The sequence below is a fragment of the Pristis pectinata genome, chromosome 8, assembly GCF_009764475.1.
Source record: "Pristis pectinata isolate sPriPec2 chromosome 8, sPriPec2.1.pri, whole genome shotgun sequence".
NCBI lineage: Eukaryota > Metazoa > Chordata > Chondrichthyes > Rhinopristiformes > Pristidae > Pristis > Pristis pectinata.
Window position 1 is genome coordinate 49,251,711 of NC_067412.1, and position 24,368 is coordinate 49,276,078.

The 24,368-nt window shown below is 40.4% G+C and overlaps 1 protein-coding gene across 2 annotated transcripts in view; it reads left to right on the forward strand.

Annotated features, from left to right (window-relative positions):
- The window catches only part of si:ch211-26b3.4 (connector enhancer of kinase suppressor of ras 2), a 563,588-nt gene that overhangs the window by 215,111 nt on the left and 324,109 nt on the right, over positions 1–24,368 (forward strand). For both annotated transcript variants that reach the window (XM_052021060.1, XM_052021061.1), the window contains exons 6-7: positions 10,412–10,531; positions 15,301–15,360. In XM_052021060.1, coding sequence (XP_051877020.1) covers positions 10,412–10,531; positions 15,301–15,360 — 180 coding nt within the window. The remainder of the gene's footprint in view (positions 1–10,411; positions 10,532–15,300; positions 15,361–24,368) is intronic.

Here is a 24,368-nt window from a genome sequence, read left to right on the forward strand (position 1 = left end):
AATATAAGTGTCTGGCTGTATATGTCTGCAGCAGTAAAGCTTGAAATAATAGGAAATAACACACTGTAGTCAAGCCTGTAAAAGCTGGTTTGCAGCTAATGCAAGTAAAGTGTATGCCTTCACTGATATGGCAGCAATTAAAGATATATGTGAAAATGAAACTTAAATTTTGTGTGATACTTTGGATTTTTGATACTAATAAATATACTTACATTATTATGCAGTGAATAGGTTAATAGATGTAAAAGACAACAGCCATACATGGCATATAACGTTTGTCATGTGGTTTAAAGATCCTCCTCATACAATGAGAGACTTTTGAGAGCCCAACAGGTGCAATGTACTTCATTATTGCTGGTAAATTTCCTGTTCTGCATCATTTATGCCGACCTCTAACTGCTTTTGGAGTGTGTGGATGCCATTTGGATGTGTTATCTACAATTATCAACTTGCTTTGCCATGTTTGATCTACCTCTGTAAGCACTATAACCATGTGGCTCAGGGTGTCCTTGGAATGTCTTCATCAGGCACCGAGTACCTTCAGTTGACCTTGTTCTGGGAACCTAGTGGGAATGGACATGGGAAATTGATGAGAGAGGAACTGAGAAATGTCCTGTACTGCTTTCAGATTGTGGAAATGTGTAGACACAGAGTTGATGAAGTTCCAATTAAGTTGGGGGGACATAAAATGCTCAAAGGCCTTCTTGACAGGGTCTGGCCTCTTTCTTTTCTCTTCACTGCTTGGAGGACCTAGACACTCTTGTTTCTGTGTGGGTCCTGGAGGTAGGCATGTGGCTGATTCCCAGTAACTGAATCAGCTGGGAATGTAATTTGATTCCTTTTATGCTGGTTAAAGTAAATTTGATCTTCATAGTCTATTGGCATGGGACAAGAGACAATACCCAATACCCACAACCGTTGTCCAGAACTGTAAGCTGTTGGGTTAAGTAAGTGCTGAGGGAGATTGGGATTTAAATTTGGTTATATTAACAAGTTTCTAGAGTATTCTGTCTCTTACTAGCACTGGAACAAATTTTCAGCACATAGACCTATATCTTCTTTCTTTTTCAATCTTTTTATTAATTTTCAAATTAATACAGATTAATACATATAACATTGGTAATTATACACGTAATACAAAGAGATTGGGAAGACAATCATGACATATATAGTCATAAAGAATAAAAAAAATATTCTAGGCCCCACGGTTTCTTAGTAAATGAATATATTACAAAAAAAACAAAAAGAGAAAGAAAAAGATTTATTGTATATAAAAAAACCCAAGTCAAAAAAAATTATAAGTAATAAAATGAAACAAACTAAAAAAAATTTCAAAAGAAAAAAAACTGGACTGATATTTGTCGATGAACAAAGAGCATTATTATGTCGTCAACTCCGCTCCGCTAAGTTCAAAGATTATTGAAAAGGGATCTATATCATATGAAAATATTGAATGAATGGACTCCAAACTTCCTCAAATTTAAGTGAAGAATCAACAGTGCCACTCCTAATTTTTTCTAAGTTTAAACATGATATGTAGTTTGAGAAAACCATTGAAAAGTGGTGGGAGGTATTGGATCCTTCCATTTAAACAAAATGGATTGCTTGGCCATTAATGTAACAAAGGCAATCATACGACAAGCAGCAGCAGATAAGTGGCCAGATTCCATCATTGGTAGCCCAAAAATTGCATTGATTGGTTGAAGTTGTAAATCAATATTCAATACAGTTGAAATAATGTTAAAAATGTCTTTCCAATATTTTTCCAAAAGAGGACAGGGCCAAAACATATGTATCAGGGAAGCCACCTCCGAATTACATCTGTCACTTATAGGATTTATATCGTGATAAAAATGGGCTAACTTGTCCTTCGACATATGGGTCCTGTGAACCACCTTAAATTGTATCAAAGAGGGTCTGGCACACATTGAAGATGTATTAACTAATAGAAGAATTTTCTTCCATGTCTCTGTGGGTAAAGGTATCTGGAGTTCTCTTTCCCATTCATTCTTAATTTTATCAAGTGCCTCTGGACGTATTTTCATAATTAGATCATAAACTATTGCTATCAAGCCCTTCTAATAGGGATTAAAGCCTAAAATTTTTTTCCGTAATTTTAATTTTAAATGGAGTTGGAAAAGAAGGCATTGTAACTTTTAAAAAATTTCTAATCTGTAAGTACTGAAAAAAGTGACCTATATCTTGATGGTTAGTAATCTACAAGCCCTAATGCACCATAGATCTCCAATATCACAAATTGATATTTTGTCATGTTAGTGCTGATTAGCCTGACACTGAGCCTGTTGTAAGAAAGCTATCCCTGCTAAAATAATGCTTTTGACACATTCAGCCTAGACTGGGTAGCAGTGGTGTTTATTATACCCATTCAGAACTAGCAGACACCACTTAATCCGTTTCAGATTTCTGTAATTCACAACTTTCAGACAATAAATTTATGTCAGGGTTTATTCATTTAATCATTAATGCCAAATTGGCTTCAAAGCTGCAAACATTTTGAAATAGAAGGCACAATTCATATTAAAAAAAAAGGTCATGACATTCCTTTTCCAATTCACTGAAGCTGCATTTCTTTTGGAATTTGTTTTGTTAAAATCAATATTTAAAACAGATTTATGAAGCTATTATAGAATTCTGTTGGTAAACGCCAGTGGAAGTATAAATCCCATTGGCAATGCCGTTTTAATTGGGTTTCTTTGTCTGTGATACCTACAAGTAGATCTCCTGCAATGCATTGTTCATCCCAGGTAAAGATAACTCTGGAAATATTATTTTAGAAATAGGAGCCAAAAAGGGTATAAAGATGTGTAATCTGTACAGCAAAGGGGATTATGCAACTACTGAACTATGCAAACCCACTGCAAAGAATGACAGCAAGACTTGATTGAAACATGTAAGTTCCTGGAGGGTCCTGACAGGGAGGCTATGTTTCCTCTTGTGGGAGAATATAGAGCAAGGAGTCACTGATTAAAAATAAGGAATTGCCATTTAAGGTAGTGATGAGGTATGTTTTTTTTCTCTATGAGGATCACAGGTCCTTAGAAATCTCTTCCCCAAAGGGTGATGGAAGTAGAGTATCTGAATATTTTTAAGGCAGAGGTAGATATGTTCTTGATAAGCAAGGGAGTGAAAGGTAGATGGGAATGCAGGGTCCTGGTTATTGTTAATTCAACCATGATCTTATTCAATGGGAGAGCAGGCTTCAGGGGCTGATTTGTCCTGGTTTCTGTGTTCATATAAAACTCCAGAATGGATTGCAGTCAAACATCTTAAAAATGTTCTGAAATAGGTGGCAGAGAAGAAATATGAGAAATGCTATTACATACATGCAAAAATTCAGATAAAAAAGAAGTGGTGTTCGTGGACTGGTGGAAAGCAATTATGATTTCTGTATTTAAAAGAAGCATGAGAAGAAGTCCAGGGAAAAATGGGCCAATTAACCTAACTTTGGTGGTAGGTTTTATTATTATTGTTAGATATTAGATGTAATATTATTATTATTAGATGTAATATTTTGCAAAATATTATAAAATGTAATAATATTAGATGTAATATTTTGAAAAATTATTATATTCCAAATATTATATTCCAAAAGCCTTCAATGAGGTACCACTTAGTCTTCATTGTAGTACCCTGGGATTAGAGTTGACTTACTTCCACTTTTGAGATGGTACTGAGGGCAGTGTGGGGACCACAGACTCTTCCACTGATGGGGCAGGAGGAGGCTCCATGCTGGAATCTGGAGCAACAAACAGTCTGCTGGAGGAATTCAGCAGCATCTGTGGGGGGTGGGGGGGGAAGGAATTGTCGACGTTTTGGGTCGAAACTCTGCATCAGGACTGAGAGTGGAGAGGGGAGATAGCCAGCTTAAAGAGGAAAGGGGGAATGGTGAGACTAAGTGATGAGAGGTGGACCAAGAAGGGGTGAAGGATGACAAGCAAACAGAAGAGTAGTTGTTCACATTTGCTAAGGAAGTGATGCTGTATGTAAATTAATACTTGGGGAAATTACTATTCACTTATTATGTAAACAATTTAGATGCAGAAATCAGAAGAACAATTTCAACATTTATAGAACACATCAAATTAGAGAAGTATAGCTAACACAGAGGATTGTGATAAAATACAGGAAAACATTAATAAACTTTGATCTAGGAAGAATAAAGTCACATCCTCTTTGGAAAATGTGTTTCAGTGAAGTTCTGGATGTTATTCTATTACATCTTTGACATCTTAGGGTGCTGACAGCCCACTCATTAAAGGAATCAATATGGTTAATCAGCTATCAAGATAAGAGGGTAAATAAAGTAGACAAAACACTGATTTCATTTTCAGAAAACAAAATTGAAAAGTAGAAAAGATAATTTAATTTTTTACAGGAGTGGTTTGCACAATTTCTGGTCTCCTGATTGTAAAAATGAATATATATGCACAGGAGAAAGTGAAGAAAAGACTTACCAGAATGATACCAGAACGAGAGATTATAGGAAAGATTGAACAAGTTTGTGCTTTTTCTTTTAGGAAAGGGAAGACCAAAGGACAGTTTGATGGAGGTCTTAGAAATAATGACATGTCCTGACAGAGTAGATGCAGAGATGACAGCCATGGCCCATAGTTTTAAGAATGTGGAACCTACTACCACAGGGAATAATTGAAGAAGATAGTACACATGTATTCAAAGGGAATCTAGTGAAGCAAGTGAGAGAGAAAGGTACGGAAGGCTATATTGATAGAGTTTAAATGCCATTAGTTGGGAGGTTAGTTTGGAACATACACAATAAATAGTTGAGCTGAATAATTTGTTTATGTGCTGTTATAATTTGTAATTACAAAATATTAGATAGAATTATAATGGGATATGTTTCAGGAATTAGAATGATATGGCAAAAATATCTCCAAATAAGCATTTTCATAAATTGTTGTGTAACTATCACTTTTGAACACCTCAGTCCATTGGAATGTGTAAACACCTATTAGGCTTTAATCAGTTCTATTCTTTCCTTTTTCCAAATTTTGTTGACCTGTGCCAGTGTGAGAAGTGAAGCACAGAGTTGCCAGTGTTAAAAGAGAAAGTAATTCTCCAACATTTGGCACAGCTTTCCATTTACGTAGTTTTGGCTTTTCTGTCTAGGCTGAAAACTCAAGGAAAAGCAGGCCTGTGTGTCTACAGCCAGGATTATTGACATGAGTTTATAGAGTAAACAATGGGAGTTAGCTCTCCCATTGCCTCTGTAAAAGCACAATAGCTTAGGTGTCCACACCAGGTTAAGAGGACAAAAATTAGAACAGACAAACACTACAGCTGATAAATTGGGTTATGTAATCCCATTTTCCTGGGCTGTGGTTACGGTTTCATTTGCGCATTACAAGCACATGCGTTTACCATGAATTGTGCACTGTGCAAATAGAATAATATAGGCTTCTCAACACACAGGCCTTTGGAGCCAAGAACGTCTTGCTTCTATTCCAGTTCTGAAAGTTCTGAGATGACTGAGGAGCCCAACTTGGGATCTGCAGACTGCCCAGATAGGGCAATATATACAGCTCCTTCTGCTGTTTATGCTGAGACTCTGTGTCTTGACGAATGGACTTGAGACTGTCAATGATATCCTGAATGTTCCTCCTTCAATATGTGTGGTCATGTGCCAGGGATTCCCAGATAGTCAGATACTCTTGATTTTAGATGTTTGGGAAATCTAGATGGAGGCTTTGGGAATATCCTTGAATTGTTTCCTCTGCCTTCCTGGTAATCTTTTACCAGGATAGAGCTATCAATAGAGGGCCTGTTCTGAAAGTCTGGTATCAGCTTGCAAATGATCATCCTGCCCATTGGCCCACTGCTGACTGAGTGTAATTAGGGTCTTAGTGCCAGAGACAATGGCCTGTGAGAGGACATGGACATTGGTTCATTTATCTTTTCAATGTATTTCAAGAATATTGCAGAGAAAGGGTTGGTAGCATCACTCCATTGCTGTATGATCCATGTCTCAGAAATGCACAGGAGGGCAGGAATCACTGCTCTCTGGTAGACCACGAACTTTATGCCACTTTGAGGTCTTGATACTTGTACAATCTTTTCTTCAGACGCTGGTGCGCTGAAGGTGATGGCGAATTTCATTGCCAATGTCTGCCTTCACTAAGAGGTGACTCACAAAAAATGGGAAGCAGTTCACATTTTCCAGGATTTTCTTGTGGACCTTGATTGTTGGAGGGTAGTGTTGTACAGTAAGATTGGTTGGTAAAAAAAGTTTAGTTTCATTGGGGTTAAGTGAGAGGCATATCGATTCTCCTACCCCTCCCACCCCCCCAACCCCAATCCTCCTGTCACCCATCAACACGAGGGGCAGTTTACAGAGCAAATTAATTTACCAACCTTCCCATCTTTGGGATATGGGAGGAAGCCAGAGCCCATGGAGGAAACCCATGCAGTCACAAGGAGAACTTGGAAACTCTACACAGACAGCGCCCAAGGTCAGGATTGAACTAGAGTCGGTGGAACTATGAAACAGCAGCACTGACTGCTGTGCCACTGTCCCACTACTTTTATTTCTGATCCTAGTGTGTTGCAGGTGGATTGGAGAGCAGCAATCTGCAACCTGATTCAAATCAGAAATATGACTTCACAAAACTAAAGTTGCCTTTAGGATGGAAAGCACTGAATAGGTCAAGTGAATCTCCTGAATACTGTAAATGTTAAAATGTTATGAGCTTAAACCAAGTGTTATGAGCCATAAGTTCACTTGCTCACCTTCTTCAAACTAAGGCAGTCAGCTGTGTTCAACATGCTGGACTTACAGGTGGCTCTTGTGGGTCAAAGACCTATCCCCAAGCTCTCAACACTTGTCTCCATTCTGGACTGTAGAGTGGAGTGCTTCTACAAGGTGGCTGCAAGAGGAAGTTAGATGCTGGGCATCCTGTAGCATTTGGGTGAACTGAACCCCAAGGGTCCCCAGAGCATTTCCACTGTCAGGAAGCCATGAGTCAGATTGTAATGGAATCCCTTCACTTGTCTGGATGAGCAAAGATCCAACAGTATCTTTGCAGATACTGTAAAGCAGCTCACTTGATCAAAATCCTGGAATTTCCAACTGGATAGGCACTGAGAGAATGGCTTCACCTAAGGGCTGCAGCAGTTCAAGAAGGCAGCTCAACACCATCGAGCAGTAAGTGAGAGGCAATAATACTGGTTTCATCAGCCATGCTCACATTCAGTGAATGAATAAATAAAATCCAGTCAACCTGCAAGATAATTTACATAAATAGTAATGCAGGTTACTCTTGCAGTAAGTTTTTGGGATATTTTGTGTCAAGTTGGAATATTTAGTTGGAAGGAAAGGCGACACCTTGGACCATTATCACACATTCCAATATTGCAGTTTGAGAATTCTAAACTCAACATTGCTATTTGATGTATATATTTAGCACAGTTAGGAAAAGAATGCTAGAAATCTGAAGCAAAAACGGAAAATGATGAAAACACTCAGCAAGTTAGGCAGTATCTGCGGAATGAGAAACAGATGATATTTTAGGTCGAAGGCCCTTCGTCCGAACTGGGAAAGAGAGAAAATGGAGACAAGAAAGAAGAAAACTAACTTGTTTTTCTTTCTTTCCCACTTCTGATGAAGGGTCTTTGGCTAAAATGTTAACTCTGTTTCTCATTCCACAGATACTACCTGATCTGCTAGGTGTTTCCAGCATTTTCTCTATTTTTTCTTTAGAAATGTTGTATCAAGCACTGTCAAAGTCAAAGTTGAGTTTATTGTCATATGCACAGTACATGTACGCACAGGTGCAGTGAAAAACTTACCTGCAGTCGCATCACAGGCAATCTTATCAAATGGATAATATTCACAAGACAAACATAAACACAAATTATACACATTTTTTACAAGAAAGAACACAACCAGAACAAAAAGATGACAGAGTCCATTGTAGTGCAGAGTGATCAGCGTGGTCATAGTGTTGCTATACTGAGGTAGTGATTAGGATTTTGCAGGTTGGTATATGAACCGAATGGTTCTTGAACCTGGTGGTGTGGGACTTCAGGTCCACCTGCCCGATGGTAGCTGCGGGAAGATGGCATGGCCCAGATGGTGAGGATCTTTGATGATGGATGTTGCCTTCTTGAGGCAGCATCTCATGTAGATACTATCGATGGTGGTATAATTTCATCAGAGGTCTAATGAATAGGTTTCTGTCTGCTGCCTGACCCTGCTGGCACTTGCAATGCTTTGTTTTTATTTTATATTAATATTATCCTTAAGAAACCATAATGTCCTTAAGAAACCATAAAGAAAGTTATTTTCACAGGTCCAAATGTTAAAGACATTGGAAAAAGTGCTCCAACTTATTATAGTTTAATGTTTTCAACTAAGTCTGCCATCTAGATCAAAGTCCACTGGACAGTGGGGGGGAGGTGGTCGTCATTTACCTGGAGCTTAGCTGGACCAGCCACACAAATACAGTGGTAACAAGAACAGTTTAGATGAGTATCTTGCAGCATATAATTCAACCTCCTACCTCTTTAAAGCCTTTCAGCCTTGTGCAAGGCACATACCAGGATTGTGATGGATTGTAACAGTTTCATTAACAGAAGTATCAAAGCAGGTCAGGCTAGGCTAGGCCAGAAAGGGTAATGTAATTTTGTCTGACTGTGAAAATGTGCCAGCTTCACCTTTCCGGTTCTTTCATTGCCAAAATGAATTTTCATTTTTTAAAAATTTTTATTGATGGGTTCTTGACAAGCAAAGCAGCGAAGATGGTTTCCTTGTAATGCTTTTGAGAATTCATTGTTGTCTATGTGTATGTTTTGGTGTCATTTAAAGAAGAAACACAAAACAGTTTTAAAATAGGTTTCCTTTCTCTTGGCAGGCTTCAAATGTTTTGAACTTTATGAGGAGAGATGTATGCTGTTGTAACTGTAATCTGTCAAAGTAATTGATGCTTGTGGTATTTCAAAAGGGAGTGTGGGGTCAACTATTTCCAATCCTTTTTGGAGAATGAAGCCTGCTGTAATACAGCTCCAGTGCCAACATGAAACTATGGACAGTTCCAATGCCAACATGAAGTTTAATGTTGGACCAGGGCAAGACAAACTAATGGCCAGATTTCCAGTAAATTAATACAGCAGCCTCCAGACAGTTCAGTTCTAAATTCCTCTGTGAATACATGAGTAGGTTAAAACAGAGGCCTTAAAATTGTTGTGTATCTTAAAAATGGGTGTTGTACCATTGGCCTTTATGGTCGTGGGCCCATTGCTGCAAATGTTTGTGCACAAAGCCCAAGTCTTCTGGCCGTGCTTGAGAGGTGACCTGTGCTTTCCTGAGTGTGCAACTGAAAATACAGCATCCAGGACCAAGTCTGTGTTGGAAGAGTAGAGACAGGACAGCCATCAGGGGCCCAGTTGGTGGGGGTGTGAAGGTCAGCTTTCGGTCGGGCGGGGGGTAGTGGTGGTGGTGACCGGGGAATCAGGGAGTTTGGGTGGCTGGGGCAGTCAGTGATTGTGTGGTTGGTGGAGTGAGGAACGTGGAGGATGGTTTGAGGCCATTTGGCAGGAAGAGGGAAAGGGAGATGGAGCCTGAGGCTTAGTAAAGGGTTGCACACAGGATGACATCATTTCTTGCGCATCTGATGCTAAAATTGTGTCAGATGTAAAAGAATGAACCTCCGCTGGTCAAATTTCTGGAATGGCGCAATCGTGTTCCACTCTGAAATAAATTGATTTCAGATGCACAGCACCAGGAAAAAAGACAGAAAGAGCACAAGTCGTCCAACTTCCTTGGCCAGGAACGAAACATTTCCATAGCATCCGTTCACGGCATTAGGTCATCCTGAAATACTTTCCAGCCAATGAGGTGTTGTCACTATTGTAATGTAAGAAAACAGCAGCCAATCTCAAAGAGCAGGGTGACAATGACAGGGTTATGTTCATGAAAGGATAGAGATTGGCCAGACACCAGGAACATCTCTCCTCTGGGAAGACTCACATTTATATAGCACCTTTCACAATCTCCTGACAGCCCCAGGGGTGGGACTTGAACCTACAATCTTTTAACTCAGAAGCGAGGATGCTACCAACTGAGCCACCAGAATGATGGTGAAGTTCTCTCATCTGAATCTCAAATAATAGAAGTTACAGAGCTGTTATAAAGTTAATGAATTAAGTAACATTGAAATCAATAGAAAGAAATCAGAAGCAGTGTATAATGTAGATACTGTATTGTTTGTTTAACTCTGTGACTAAGGACAAATTTCCATGTAATTTTCCTTCATGGTATATGATTAAAAACTATCCTCATACAGTAACTCTAATAAGAACAAAAAATGTAAGTGATGAGGAAGAAGTTCATTTTCACTTTACTAATACCTGTCTTGGGTTCTTTGAATGTTTACAGTGTAAAACATTATCAGGGATCTGTGATCACATCATCTCACTTTCATCTGACTCCTTGGTATCTCAGTCTGCACATCTTGACGTTGTCCACCTGACGAACATCATGCCCAGCGAGGGTTTGGTAAGGAGACAGTTCTTCCATATCATTATAAACTGTGCATAATCATTTGCAATAAATTTCTGTTTACAGTAGCTTAAGTTAATGCAGTTGGGGAATTGAAATGCAGTCTTCTGGTCTAGGTAAATCTGAGTATTAGAAAAATTAGTTTGACTTCTCAGTTAAGAAAGGTATTATTGCTAATACCTTTGTGTGTTTAACTTATCTGGAAAGGAATGTCACATTCAACAGATGTAAACATGTGGGAATGTAAAATCTCAACTCAGCACATTCTTTATTTTAGCCTTACCTTCAGAGAGTTGAGGGAGGAAGCAGGATTAGCATAGAAGAAGAACCCAATGTTTGCCATGACAAATATTAGCCCTCAACTGACTGCCCTTGCACACAGCTGGAACCTGGTTAAAACTAAGGTCCAGAAGCTGGTTGCTTACCAATCAATTTGATTAAGGCCTAGCAGATGCATGAAAGAAGGGGAAATAATTTTAAATTATTTTAAAACAAATGGCTATTGCAGCTTTTTTCCCTGATTCTCCATTCACAACCTACTTCTCTGATGCCTTTGCAATACCCTCCAAATCGCTCCCTTCAAACAACTATTTTCTCCTTGATTTGCTGTGATTTCTGTGGCCTCTGCTGATAGGTTATCCTCCTGTGGCACAGTGGCACAGTTAGCAGAGCTGCTGCCTCACAGCGCCAGAGACCCAGGTTCAATCCTGTCTGTGGAGTTTGTACATTCTCCCTGTGACCAAGTGGGTTTACTCCAAGTGCTCTGGTTTCCTCCCACATTCAAAGAGACGTGCGGGTTGGAAGGTTAACTGTAAATGGTCCCCCTGGTGTGGGAGAGTAATAGTAACTGGAGGGAAGTTGATGGGACTATGAGTCGGATTAGTGTAAAAATGGATGCTTGATGGTCAGCGTAGTCTTGGTAAGCTGAAGAGCCTGATTTCATGCTGTATGTGACTGTAGGAAGGTTTTTGGATGGACAAAGGTGGAGAAGAAAGAAGGAGGGTTTTGTGCTAATACATTTCTCTATTTTTCCCTTTGGCAATTAAAATTGTAAGCAGAGGAAAGGTTTGGTGGAAACTGGGAGCAATAAAATTTCCAGGGTAGAAGAAGCGTGGGAGTAAAACAACGGCAGCATTTTGCTTTTAAATGGTACCTTTAATTTAGAAAAGAAGCATTTGAATGTACTTTGTAAGTTTGGCCTTCAGCCCATCAAGTCTGTGCCAACCATCAAGCACCCATCCTTATGAAGTAATGGATGCTCAACTAAAGATGGGAGTATATTGAGAGAGGTCACTAGAAATCTGGTCAAAAGAGTCAGGCATGCTGGAGTGTTAGTGGTACATGAGATGTCATATACAGAAGAAAGGAGGTGATTTGTGAACGGACAGGTGTCGAGGTGCTGGATGTCATACAAAGAACCAAGAGGTCATGAGGGAATTTAAATAAAAGGCTCTGGGGACACCTATGAGTCAGTGAGGGGAAGGGGTGGTGGGAACAGCAGATTCAGATAAATTTGCAAAGTGGGAAGGGAGAAGATAGTCAAGAGATAAAAAGATGAACTCAAAGCACACTACCTTCCAGAGTAAAGATTGATTGTGTCATAATAAGGTCAAATTGTTGGTAAGACTGAAAATAATAATGAATGAGACTCTGAGAAATGTGCCGATTACTTCATCTCTCTGAAGCAGTTGCACTCATCAGTGATATTTCTGATGGATTAACTGAGATTGCAGGGGCCCCGGCAGGGATATGTGAAACATCCTCAGCCATGGGTGAGGTGCTGGAGGAATGGAGGATTGCTAATGTTGTTCAGTTGTGCAAGGAAGGCTCTAAGAATAAACCAGGAAATTATAGGCCAGTGAGCCTGACATCAGCTGTGGATAAATTATTGGAAGGTATTCTGAGGAACAGGATATATAAGTATTTGGAGAGACAGGGCCTGATTAGGGATAGTCAACATGGCTTTGTGCTTGGTTGGTCATGTATAACTAGTCTTATAGAGTTTTCCAGGAGGTTACCAAGAAGGTTGATGAGGGAAAGGTAGTGGGCGTTGTCTACATGGACTTTGGCAAGGCCTTTGATAAAGTCCCCCATGGAAGGCTGGTCCAGAAGGTTAAATTGCTTGGCATTCAGGATGAAGTAGTCAATTGGATTCAACATTGGCTTAGTGGGAGAAGCCAGAGAGTGGTTGTAGATGGTTGTCTCTCTTATTGGAGGCCTGTGTCTAGTGGTGTGCCGCAGGGATTGGTGCTGGATCTGTTGTTGTTTATCATCTATATTAATGATTTAGATGATAATGTGGTAAACCGGATCAGCAAATTTGTGGATTACATCGATACTGGGGGCATAGTGGACAGCGAGGAAGGCCATCAAAGCTTGCAGTGTGATCTTGACCAGCCAGAAAAATGGGCTGAAAAATGGCAGATGGTATTTAATACAGACAAGTGTGAGGTGTTGCACTTTGGGAGGACAAACCAGGGTAAGACTTACACAGTGAATGGTAGGGCTCTAAGGTGTGCTGTAGAACAAAGAGACCTGGGAATACAGATCCATTGTTCCTTGAAAGTAGCATCACAGGTAGATAGGGTTGTAAAGAGAGCTTTTGGCACTTTGGCCTTCATAAATCAGGGCACTGAGTACAGAAATGGGGATGATATGTTGAAGTTGTACAAGATGTTGGTGAGGCCGAATTTAGGAGAGGTATCAATAAGCTTGAAAGAGTGCAGAGAAAATTTCCGGGACCAGAGGACCTGAGATATAGAGAAAGGTTGAATAGGTTAGGACTTTATTCCCCGGAGCTGAGGAGAATGAGGGGAGATCTTATAGAGGTATACAAAATTATGAGGGGTATAGATCGGGTGAATGCTTACAGGTTTTTCCCCCTAAGATTGGGTGAGACTAGAACTAGAAGACATAGGTTTAGGGTGAAAGGTGAAATATTTAAGGGGAATCTGAGGGGAAACTTCTTCACTCAGAGGGTGGTGCGAGTGTGGAATGAGCTGCCAGTGGTAGATGTGGGTTTTATTGCAACATTGAGGAGAAGTTTGGATAGGTACATGGATGGGAGGGGTTTGGAGGGATATGGTCCAGGTGCAGGGAGAAAGAACCAGGCAGAAAATAAGGCAGCATGGACTAGATGGGCTGAAAGTCCTGTTTCTGTGCTGTAGTGCTCTATGATTCTATGTATTAAAACCCCAAGTGGTTTTTAATGTGATGCTGAACAAAGTCAGAAATAAGTACGTTACTCACAGATTGTCAAAGAAAGGTTCTTTCTTCAGGCTACTATGGGTATTATGATACTTTGTGTAGAATGATAGATATTACAAAACTGAAAAAGTTCTCTCAAACTAACTTTGCTGGTACAAAAAGCTTTGGTAACATTCAGGAATTTGAGCAGCCTGCAGAAATAAAACTAGACATTAATATTTCAAGTCTGGACATCTGGAGTTAGAAATTAGTATGCATTGCCCCTGTTTTTCAGATATAAACCAAGCACAAAGTAGTAATGTGTTGGCCTGCAGCTAAACTGCATGAATGTTGTCCCACTTCTAAATGTATGGAGTCCTTTTTTCTCCATTTTCTACGTGTTCTCAGCTGATGGATGCTTTAAATATGTTAATAAGGGTCCAAGTGCATTTTGAAGGATCCCATCCCAGTTATATTCAGAGTTAACGGCCAAACCAATAATTACTCCTCTCCTGTCTCCCTCTCTCTCTTCCCCTCCCTTCACTACGCTCCCCCCCCCCCCCCCACCCATCATCGCTGTTTCTCTCTTCCCTGCTGCCCTACACTTTCTTGAAGGTACTGCATGGCAGCCAGAGGCAGAGATGAGCTCAGTCCCCTGTCATTTCCATTGTCTCCTTCATTCTTGTGCATTGAGATTAACACTGCCAATTGAGATGTCGGGCATGGGGTTCTGTTCTGTAGTGTGGTGGGAGGTGTCAAACAGCGCTGTGATGCTTGATACCTTTGGAAGTAGGGTGGTGTCCAGTCACGTTGCAGGAGGGTTGGCGTCCATCTGCTTTGAAGAGGTGGTTGCTGCTGAGGGGAGAGGGTTACTTCAAGCAATGCTGGGTGGGGGTGCAGTCAGACTTTGCTGAGGAGAGGAGTGCCTAATGGTGCTGGAGGTGCAAAGGGATGTCTGACAATGCTGGAGGGGTCTGGGTTTGCTCTGTTAAAAGGGTGGGGTCTTGCAGCATTGTGGGAGGCGGGGGAGTCTGAACGTGCAGGTGGAGGGCTGCCCAATAGCTTTGGAGGGATAATGACCGACAGCATTGGTAAGAGTCAACATTCAAGGAAATATGCTGTGCCACATACTGTTTAACACAATTATTGTTTATCAGTTATTGCCCAGCACAGTTATTCTTCATGAAAACTCTGATGCAAGTTTTCTTCCAATAGCATATGCAATTAACATGTTAATAAAATGAATATATTAATTGACAGCCATAATAGAAGGTAATCTTATATAACTTTTCACTGCCTTCAACGTGTATCAGATTTTTCAGTTTGTAATTCAATTTCTGGCAAGCTAAGATTATCGGCACAAAATATTTTCTTTGCAGTCCAGGTTTCTATTAACTCGAAAATTGTGGACTTTAATTTTTCTCTGTCATCGGTGATGTCATCTGCAGGCACATTGGAATACCTTAGAGGTGGCAGTTGGTTGGTGCATGGTATATACCTGATGTAGATGGATGGGGTTGTTGGGCAAAATTGGCCGCAGCAAATTGTCTCATTGATTTTGTATCTGGTTTTCTTTGCAGGGCATGTACATCAAGTCAACCTATGACGGTCTCCATGTCATTACAGGAACAACAGAAAATGTAAGTTTTAACCCCATCCCTCTGGAAACCACAGCATTTGACTGTTACACTTTTACTGAAGAGCAATTTATGGAATGCATGACATAATGAGAAACCAAATCTAATTTCTGAGGTGGTGATATCTGTTCATTTTGAAAAGATGGTTACCTCAAATCTGAGCAATTTGTACAGCTTTCTGCAGTTGTTACTTCATTCCAGTGATGCCTTGTAAAGAGTCATAGAGTGAGACAGAATGGAAACAGGCTTTCCACCCACCAAGTCTGCACTGACCATCAAGCACCCATTTTTACACTAGTCTTACCCTAACCTATTTATTCGCTCACCACTCCCCTTCCCTCCCCACCCCACCCCACCCCATATCCTAGCACTCACATGCACACTAGGGCAATTTACAGTGGCCAATTAACCTATCAACGTGCACACTTTTGGGATGCTGGAATAAAACTGGAGCACCTGAAGGAAACCCACACAGTCACGGGGACTGTTTCATGCAGACAGCACTCGAGGTCAGGATTGAACCTTAGTCACCGGAGCTGCAAGGCAGCAGCTCTACTTGCTGTGCCACCCCAAAAGCAATGTGACATGTGACAACAATTCACTGGTTAGCAAACTGTCAGATTCTGTCCTCCATTTACAGGTGATTTATTTTCAAACTTTTTGTTAGTTTTTCCAAAATTGGCTTCTCATTAGATTTGCATTTTTTCTCCAAATGTTTCATTCAGCAATTCAGTTCTGAATCCAAATTCACAGCACAGTAAAATTACTTGATGCTAAAGTCCACCCCTATGTTTCAGAATACAGGTAGTTCTGCAATAGCACAATAGTTGCATTCCTAAGAAACCTGCATTGTAGAAAATTGCATTTTCAGAACAATTTTGTCATTGGGACAATGATGGTTTAGAGGCTGGAGGGTTTCGGACTTTCAATAACAAAGATATTTTTTCCTGCAGGATTTTCAAAATAAAGTTGTTTTTAATAGCTATAAATTAAGTTTGTTACTGCAAGCTAAAATACTGAAGGCTGTATGTTACATTTTTCAATAGAATATCATTGCACAAGTATCAATGGAAGCAATTGCTTGTCAATTTCCAAAGTAACTCTTCAATGGCCTCCCTCGGTGAAACTAGCAGCCTGTTTTCTTAACAGACTATGATGTCTGATTAGTGCAGCGAGGTTACATGGAAACAGGTTTTTTTTCCCAAGACTGATTATTTTTCTGTTTGTCAATTTCCAAAGTAACTCTCTTTAACCTCCTGTGGTGTAACTGGCAGCCTGTCTGATTACTGCAAGACTAGTTCCTGATCAAAATTGCATTATAACCAATTCAGCACAAATAGTGTTCCCCAATTCATTAATCGTGTTATATTCAATTCATGTTAAGGAAATATGCTGTTTGAGTGTTTAAACTAATATGGCATGAGGATGGGAATCCATGCAGAAAGACAGGGAAGCAAAGCAGAGACCAGAGCAAAAGTCAGTAAAGAGAAACTTAAGAGTGGAGCACAGAAAAGCCAAATGCAAAAGGCACAAAGATTACCAGATTCTAAAAGGACAATGAGTGTAGGGGCACTTTATCTGAATGCCCATAGTATTTGAAACAAGGTCAGTGAACATGTGGCACAAATCAGTACAAAGGGGTATGATTTAGTGGTCATTACAGAAATGTGGTTGCAAGCTGGAGATGATTGGGAATTAAATATTCAAGGGTATCAGGTAATACGGAAAGATAGGCAGGAAGGTAAGGGAGGTGGGTTAACACTCATAATTAAGGATGAGATTAGGGCGATAGTGAGAGATGATATAAGATCTAAGGACCAGAATGTTGAATCCATCTGGGTAGAGATTAGGAATAGTAAAGGGAGAAAAAAAAATCACTGGTGGGAGTTGTCTGTTGCCTACCGAATAATATTACAGTGGCGCAGGCAATAACCCAAGAAATATCTGATCATGTAAGAATGGAACTGCTGTTGTCATGTGGAACTTTAACTTGCACATAGATTGGACGACTCAAGTTGGTCGAGGCAGTCTTGAGGAGGATTTCATAGAATGCATTCGTGATAGCTTTCTTGAACAGCATGTTATTGAATGTACAAGGGAAAATACTATTTTAGATTTGGTCTTGTGCAATGAGACAGGTAAAATTAACGATCTTGTCGTTAGGGATCCTCTTGGAAAGAGTGATCACAGTATGATTGAATTTCTCATACAAATGGAGGGTGTAATAGTTCAATCTAAAACCAGTGTATTATGCCTAAACAAGGGAGACAACAATGGGATGAGGGAGGAGTTAGCTAGCGTAGATTGGGAACAGAGGCTATATGGTGGGACAGTTGAGGAACAGTGGAAGACTTTCAAAGAGAATTTTCACAGTGCTCAGCAGAAGTATATTCCAGTTAAAAACAAGGATAATAAGGGTGGGTAGATCCAGCCTTGGATAACTAAGGAAATAAGGAAGGGATCAAACTAAAAGCTCATGCATACAAAGTCATCAAGAGTAGTGGGAAACTGGAAGGTTGGGAAAACATTAGAAAGCAACAAAGAACCACTAAGCAAGCAATAAAGAAAGGGAAGATAGATTATGAAAGTAAACTAGCACAAAATATAAAAGCAGATAGTAAAAGTTTTTGTAATTATATAAAGCAGAAAAAGGTGGCTAATGTGAAAGTAAGTCCCTTGGAAGATGAGAAGGGGGAATTAATATCGGGTAATGCGGAAATGGTTGAGGCTTTGAACGACTGTTTTGTGTCAGTCTTCATGGTGGTGGACACATCTAACATGCCAAAGAGAGATGTTATGGATGCAATTGGAGGTGAGGACCTCGATACAATCACCATCACTAAATGATGAGAAATCATCACTAAGCGATGAGAAAACAAGTGGGCCTAAAGGTAGACAAGTTCCCTGGTCCTGAGGGAATACATCCCAGGGTACTGAAAGAAATGGCAGAAGTTATAGTAGAGACGTTTGTGATAATTTACCAAAATTCTCTGGATTCTGGGCAGGTTGTGGCAGATTGGAAGGCAACAAATGTCACATCACTGTTTAAAAAAAGATGTAGGCAAAAGGCAGCTATCTATAAGCCAGTGAGCTTCATGTCTGTAGTCGGGAAAATGCTTGAAGCTATCATAAAGCAAGAAATAGCGAGACATCTAGATAGAAATGGTTCCATCAGGCAGACACAGCATGTATTCAGGAAGGGCAGGTCCTGTTTGACAAACTTACTGAAGTTCTTTGAGCAATGAGCACAGTGGATGTGGGGAAACAGGTGGATGTTGTATGCTTGAATTTCCAGAAAGCTTTCAACAAGGTGCCGCATAAAAGACTTATCCATAAGAGAAGGATGCATGAATTTGTATCCATGTATTAGCAGAGATAGAGGATTGGTTAACTGATAGAAGGCAGAGATTTGGGATAAATGGGTGTTTCTCTGGTTGGCGATCAGTGGCGAGCAGAGTGCCTCAGGGGCAAGGATCTGGCAGATGGAGTACGATTTTGGTAAATGCAAGGTCGTCCACTTTGGAAGGAAAAATAGAAGATCGGATTATTATTTAAATGGTGAAAAATTGCAGCATGTTGTTGTGCAGAGGGACTTGGGAGTGCTGGAGCATGAATCGCAAAAGGTTGGTTTGCAGGTGCAACAGGCTATCAAGGAGGCAAATGGAATGTTGGCCTTCATTGCTAGAGGGATTGAATTTAAGAGCAGGGAGGTTATGCTGCAACTACAGGGTATTTACTGGTGAAACTGTTCCTGGAGTACTGCATGCAGTTCTGGTCTCCTTACTTGAGGAAAGATATACTGGCTTTGGAGGCGGTGCAGATGAGGTTCACCAGGTTGATTCTGGAAATGAGGTGAGTCTATGAGGCAAGATTGAGTCACCTGGGACTATACTCGCTGGAATTCAGTAGAATGAGAGGGGATCTTATACAAAAGCATATAAAATTATGAAAGGGATAGATAAGATAGAGGCAGAAAAGTTGTTTCTACTGGTAGGTGAGACTAGAACCAGGGGATATCACCTCAAGATTAGGATGGCGATGAGGAGGAACTGATTTTCCCAGAGCATAGTGAATCTGTGGAATCCTCTACCCAAGGAAGCAATAGAGGCTACCTCATTAAGTACTGTATATTTAAGACACAGTTAGATTTTTGCATAGTAGGGGAATTAAGGGTTATGGTGAAGAGGTAGGTAGGTGGACCAGAGTCCACATCCAGATCAGCCATGATCTTATTGAATGCTGGGGCAGGTTCGATGGGCCGGATGGCCTACTCCTACTCCTACTTCTTATGTTCTTATGTTATAGCAGAACCACCTGTACATACACATTCTCAACTTTGGCAAAACCAATTTTCCAAATGGTGGAAAATAGAGTCAAATGAAGGCAATAAAAAAATTCTGATCCCCACTGCTCACCAAATTAAATGATGGCTAATTCTCCAATGTTGTTCTCGAAGGCTCGCCAATATATAATAATCTCACCAAGATTTTTCAAAACAATATGCAAAACTTGTCAATTTTATGATTAGCTTTTACTGTAGTACATTTATATTGAAAACTTTGTAACAAAGTCCGCAATTGTCACCTTATCTTCAAAAGAAGACCAAGGACAATGACTGAAGCCGATGACTTACTTTTTAGCTGTAAGAAAGCACTCCAGCATCAAAGAACTGAGTTAAGGATGTCTAGGTTCATTAATTTTGAAAGAAGCTGGCAGAGCTGGGAGCTCACATACATAATGGGATATGAAAGACAGTAGATAAACTAAATCTTGAATGTCATGTTAAGCCAAGACTCAAACAAGTGGAGGGACAATTTATCAAAGTTGACAGGAGGAGCTTCAAAACACAAAGGTCCATCAGTTTCTAGAACAGACAACTGGGAATGATACTAGAGGTAAATTTTTTTATCCCTTCATGGGATGTGGGGAAGACTAACGTTTGTTGCTCATTCTCAATTGCCTTGAGAAAGCTTGGTGAGTCACCCTCCGGAACCACTGTAATCTATGTGGTGCAGGGATTCCTTCATCGCTGCCAGAACAGTGGTGCCACAATTTTGATCCTCCGACTACAGGTCGTCCCCATGTTATGACATGGTGCCATTCCTGTGAACTATTTGTAACCCAAACAACTCGCAAGTCGGAAATGCGGCTGTGGACCGAGTTCCCACACAGCAGTAGATGCCTGCAGCTCCACAGCAGCTGATAAATCCATCCCGGCGGTCTCCCAGACTATCTTATATATGGGGTGTATATAAATCGGGCATCCATAAGCTAGGGAGGACCTGTTTGAAGATTCGTTGATGTGATTCGATGTCAGGATGGTGTGACTTGGAGGGAAACTTAAACCATACGGCTTCACCATGCACCTGCTGTCCTTTTCCTTCTTGGTGGCGGGTTTTAGGCATTTTAAAAATGATGTTGAAGAAACCATGACAAGTTACTGCATCACATACTTGTAGATGATACACATTAAGGCCACAGACATGCACAGAGTGGGTGCTTGATGGTGCAGGTGGAGTGCCAGTCAAACAGGCTGCTTTGCCTGAATGGAGCTGAACCTTTTGCATGTTGTTGATGCTGTACTCATCCTGGCATGTGAAGTACGTTCCATGGTACTCCTGACTTATACCTTGGAGGTACAAACTTTGGGGTGTCACTCATCATAGAATACTCAATCAGACTGATGAAAGGTCTCGATCCAAATCTTCGACTGTCCATTTCCCTCCATAGGTGCTGCTTGACTTGCTGAGTTCCTTCAGCGATAAAGTATTCTGCCAGCGAATGACAAGAGGAGATGGTTAGACCCTGGTCAGAGATATTCATTGTCTGGCATTTGTATGACAGAAATTTTCCTACATATCAACTCATGGAAAAGCAACAGAAAAACTGCTGATGCTGTAAATCTGAGATAAAAGCAGAAAATGCTGGGATTACTCAGCATGTCAGGCAGTATCACAACAAAGTTAACATTTCAGGTCAGTTTCTGAATTAGTGTTCAAGTTTATTGTCATGGACATACATACCCAGGGTATAAATGCCATGAAAATTAACTTCTTGCAGCAGCAGCAGCCCAGTACATTACAAACATGACAAACATAAATTGCACAGGCTTAAATTAACATAAATTATACATAACTTACATGACAAAATAAACAAAAATAAATGTAATGACCTTAGTGCAAGTTGAGGGAAATATAATCCAAGGTCGTGTTAAGGTTTCTGAGGTTGGTTCAAGAACCTGATGGCAGCAGGGAAGAAGCTGTTGTTGAACCTTGAGGTGTGAGTCTTCAGGCTCCTGTACATCCTGCCTGCTGGCAGCAATGAGAACAGGGCATGGCCCGGATGGTGGTGTCCCTGATGATGGATGTTGCCTTCCTGAGAATATGCCTCTTGTAGATGTCCTCGATGGTTGGGAGAGTTGTACCGATGATGGAACTGGCTGAGTCCACCACCCTCTGTAGCCTCTTGTGTTCCTGTGCATTGGAATTCCCAGTCCAGGCCGTGATGCAACCAGTCAGAATGCTTCCCACTGTACATCTGTTGAAGTTTGTCAGAGTCTTCGATGACATGCTGAATCTCCTTAAACTTCCAAGAAAGTAGAGACGCTGGCACACCTTCTTCATGGTTGCATTTTTGTACTGGGTCCAAGATAGGTCCTCCAAGATGTTGATGCCCAGGAACTTGAAAGTAGCTCACCCTTTCCACCATTTCATAGTTCTGATGAAGGGTAATTGACCTGAAACGTTAACTCTGTTTCTCTCTCCTCAGATGCTGCCTGAGAATTCCCAGCATTTTATATTTAGCTCATCAACTTATGTTGGAATGTAGTCTAAGTTTTGCTGCATTAGTCAGTGGGTTGTAAATAGAACTGAGTGATGTCACAGTCATCAATAAACATTCCCATTTCAGTCTTAATGTGGGCAATATCAGTAATGTCTTGAAATGCCTGAGCTAAATTGGGAAATTTTCTTCTTCTTTATACTGAGATCTTGTGGGAAATTTGGGTTCATACTGTTCCTGCTTCATGATTTATTCTGGGTCAGTGAGAAATATTTCTCACCAACTGCACCTATTGGATATGCAGCTAAATCAGAATCAGGTTTATTATCAATGATTTATATGACGTGAAATTTGTTGTTTAGTGGCAGCAGTACAGTGCAAAGACATGAAAATTATTATAATTTATAAGATAATTAAATAGTGCAAAAAAAGGAATAATGAGGTGGTGTTCATGGGTTCATGGACTGTTGAGAAATCTGATGGCAGAGGGAAAGTAGCTGTTCCCAAATCGTTGAGTGTGGGGCTTCAGACTACTGTACCTCCTCCCCAATGATAGTAACGAGAAGAGGGCATGTCCAGAATGGTGAGGGTCCTTAAGGATGGATGCCTCCTTCATGAGGCACTGCCTCGTGAAGACTTATTTATTGACATATCACCACTAATGACATGATAATGGCCAGATTGTCTGTTTTATTAATGATAAGTGAGGGATAAATAACTTGTTTGCTCTTCCTTGAATGATGCAAAGGGAATTTTTAAGGTGACCAAAGAAAGTAGATGTACTTGGGTTCAATATCTCAGGTAAAATCAATGGCTTGGTGCAGTATTGAAACAGCTCACGTGTTTGTGCTTGTGCCTTGAAATAGAACTGGAACATTCAACCTCCTGACTCAAGGAAGATTGGGCTACCCACTGAGTTACAACTGAAACTGTGGAGAAATTTATCTTGGCTTCTTTGATGTTTGTATGTTTCCACCAGTGGGAGAGTCTTAAACGAAGGAACACTGTTACAAGATAAGAGCCCAATCTTTTAAAACTGAGGCATGTAGGAACTTTTTCTTGTAGAGAGTGGTGAATCTCTGGAATTCAATATTCCAGAGAGCTGCAGAGGCTAGATCATTGGGGCATTTAAATAGGAGGTCGATACATTTTTGAAAGATTGGGTATTTGGGAGCTATGGGGAACTGGCTCAGAAGAGCTGAGGCCTGAGGCAATGCAGTTGTGATTGCATTGAATGGGACAGGACTGAGGGATCAAGGGGCTTACTCCTGCTCCTATTCTGTTATTGTGTCTTTAGTTAAATATGCTAAATGAGCAGTAAAATACCTTTGTACGCTGCTCCTGAAATTCAGTCTCATTAAATGGCATTAAACAAATATTTTGTATCTGTCTTCACTGCAAATATATACCAGAAATAATGAGGAACCAAGAGCCTAACAACAGTCAGTAATTACTGTGAGTAAAGCGAAAGTAAAAGAGTAATTCCCTGGACCTGGTTACTAAATTCTAGGTTTTTAGGAGAGATGGTAGTGATGATGTCCTAAATTTCCCCTTATTCTGGAACAGTTCAAATCAATCAGAAGATAGCCAAACATAACAATACTATTTAAGAAAGAAGGGACAGGACAAGTTGACCTGATAAGGGTTGTCAGCAAAATGTTGGAGTTAAGGAGGTGGAATTAGACCATTGGAAAATAATACTATGATTATACAATGACAAAATGGTTTATGAGGAAAATTTTGTTTGAAATATTGGAGAGTTTTTGTAACTTACAGGGCGGATTTATAGTAATCCAGTTAATGTGCTGCATCTGGGCTTTCAAAAAGTGCTTGATAAGACACCAAATAGAAGGTTGTTACATAAATTAGAGGTTCATGGATTATAAGATAAGATATCTTTATTAGTCACGTGTGAAATACATCTTTTGCATAGAGTGATCTGGGGGCAGCCCACAAGTGTCGCCATGCTTCTGGTGCCAACATAGCATGCCCACAACTTCCTAACCCCTACATCTTCAGAATGTGGGAGGAAACTGGAGCACCCAGAGGAAACCCATGCAGACACGGGGAGAACGTACAAACTCCTTACAGACAGTGGCCAGAATTGAAGCCAGGTCGCTGGTGCTGTAATAGTGTTACGCTAACCAGTACGCTACTGTGCCTAACTTAGGCAGAGGGTTGATTAAAGGACATAAAATAGGAAGTATATGAATAAACATGCCTTTTTTTAG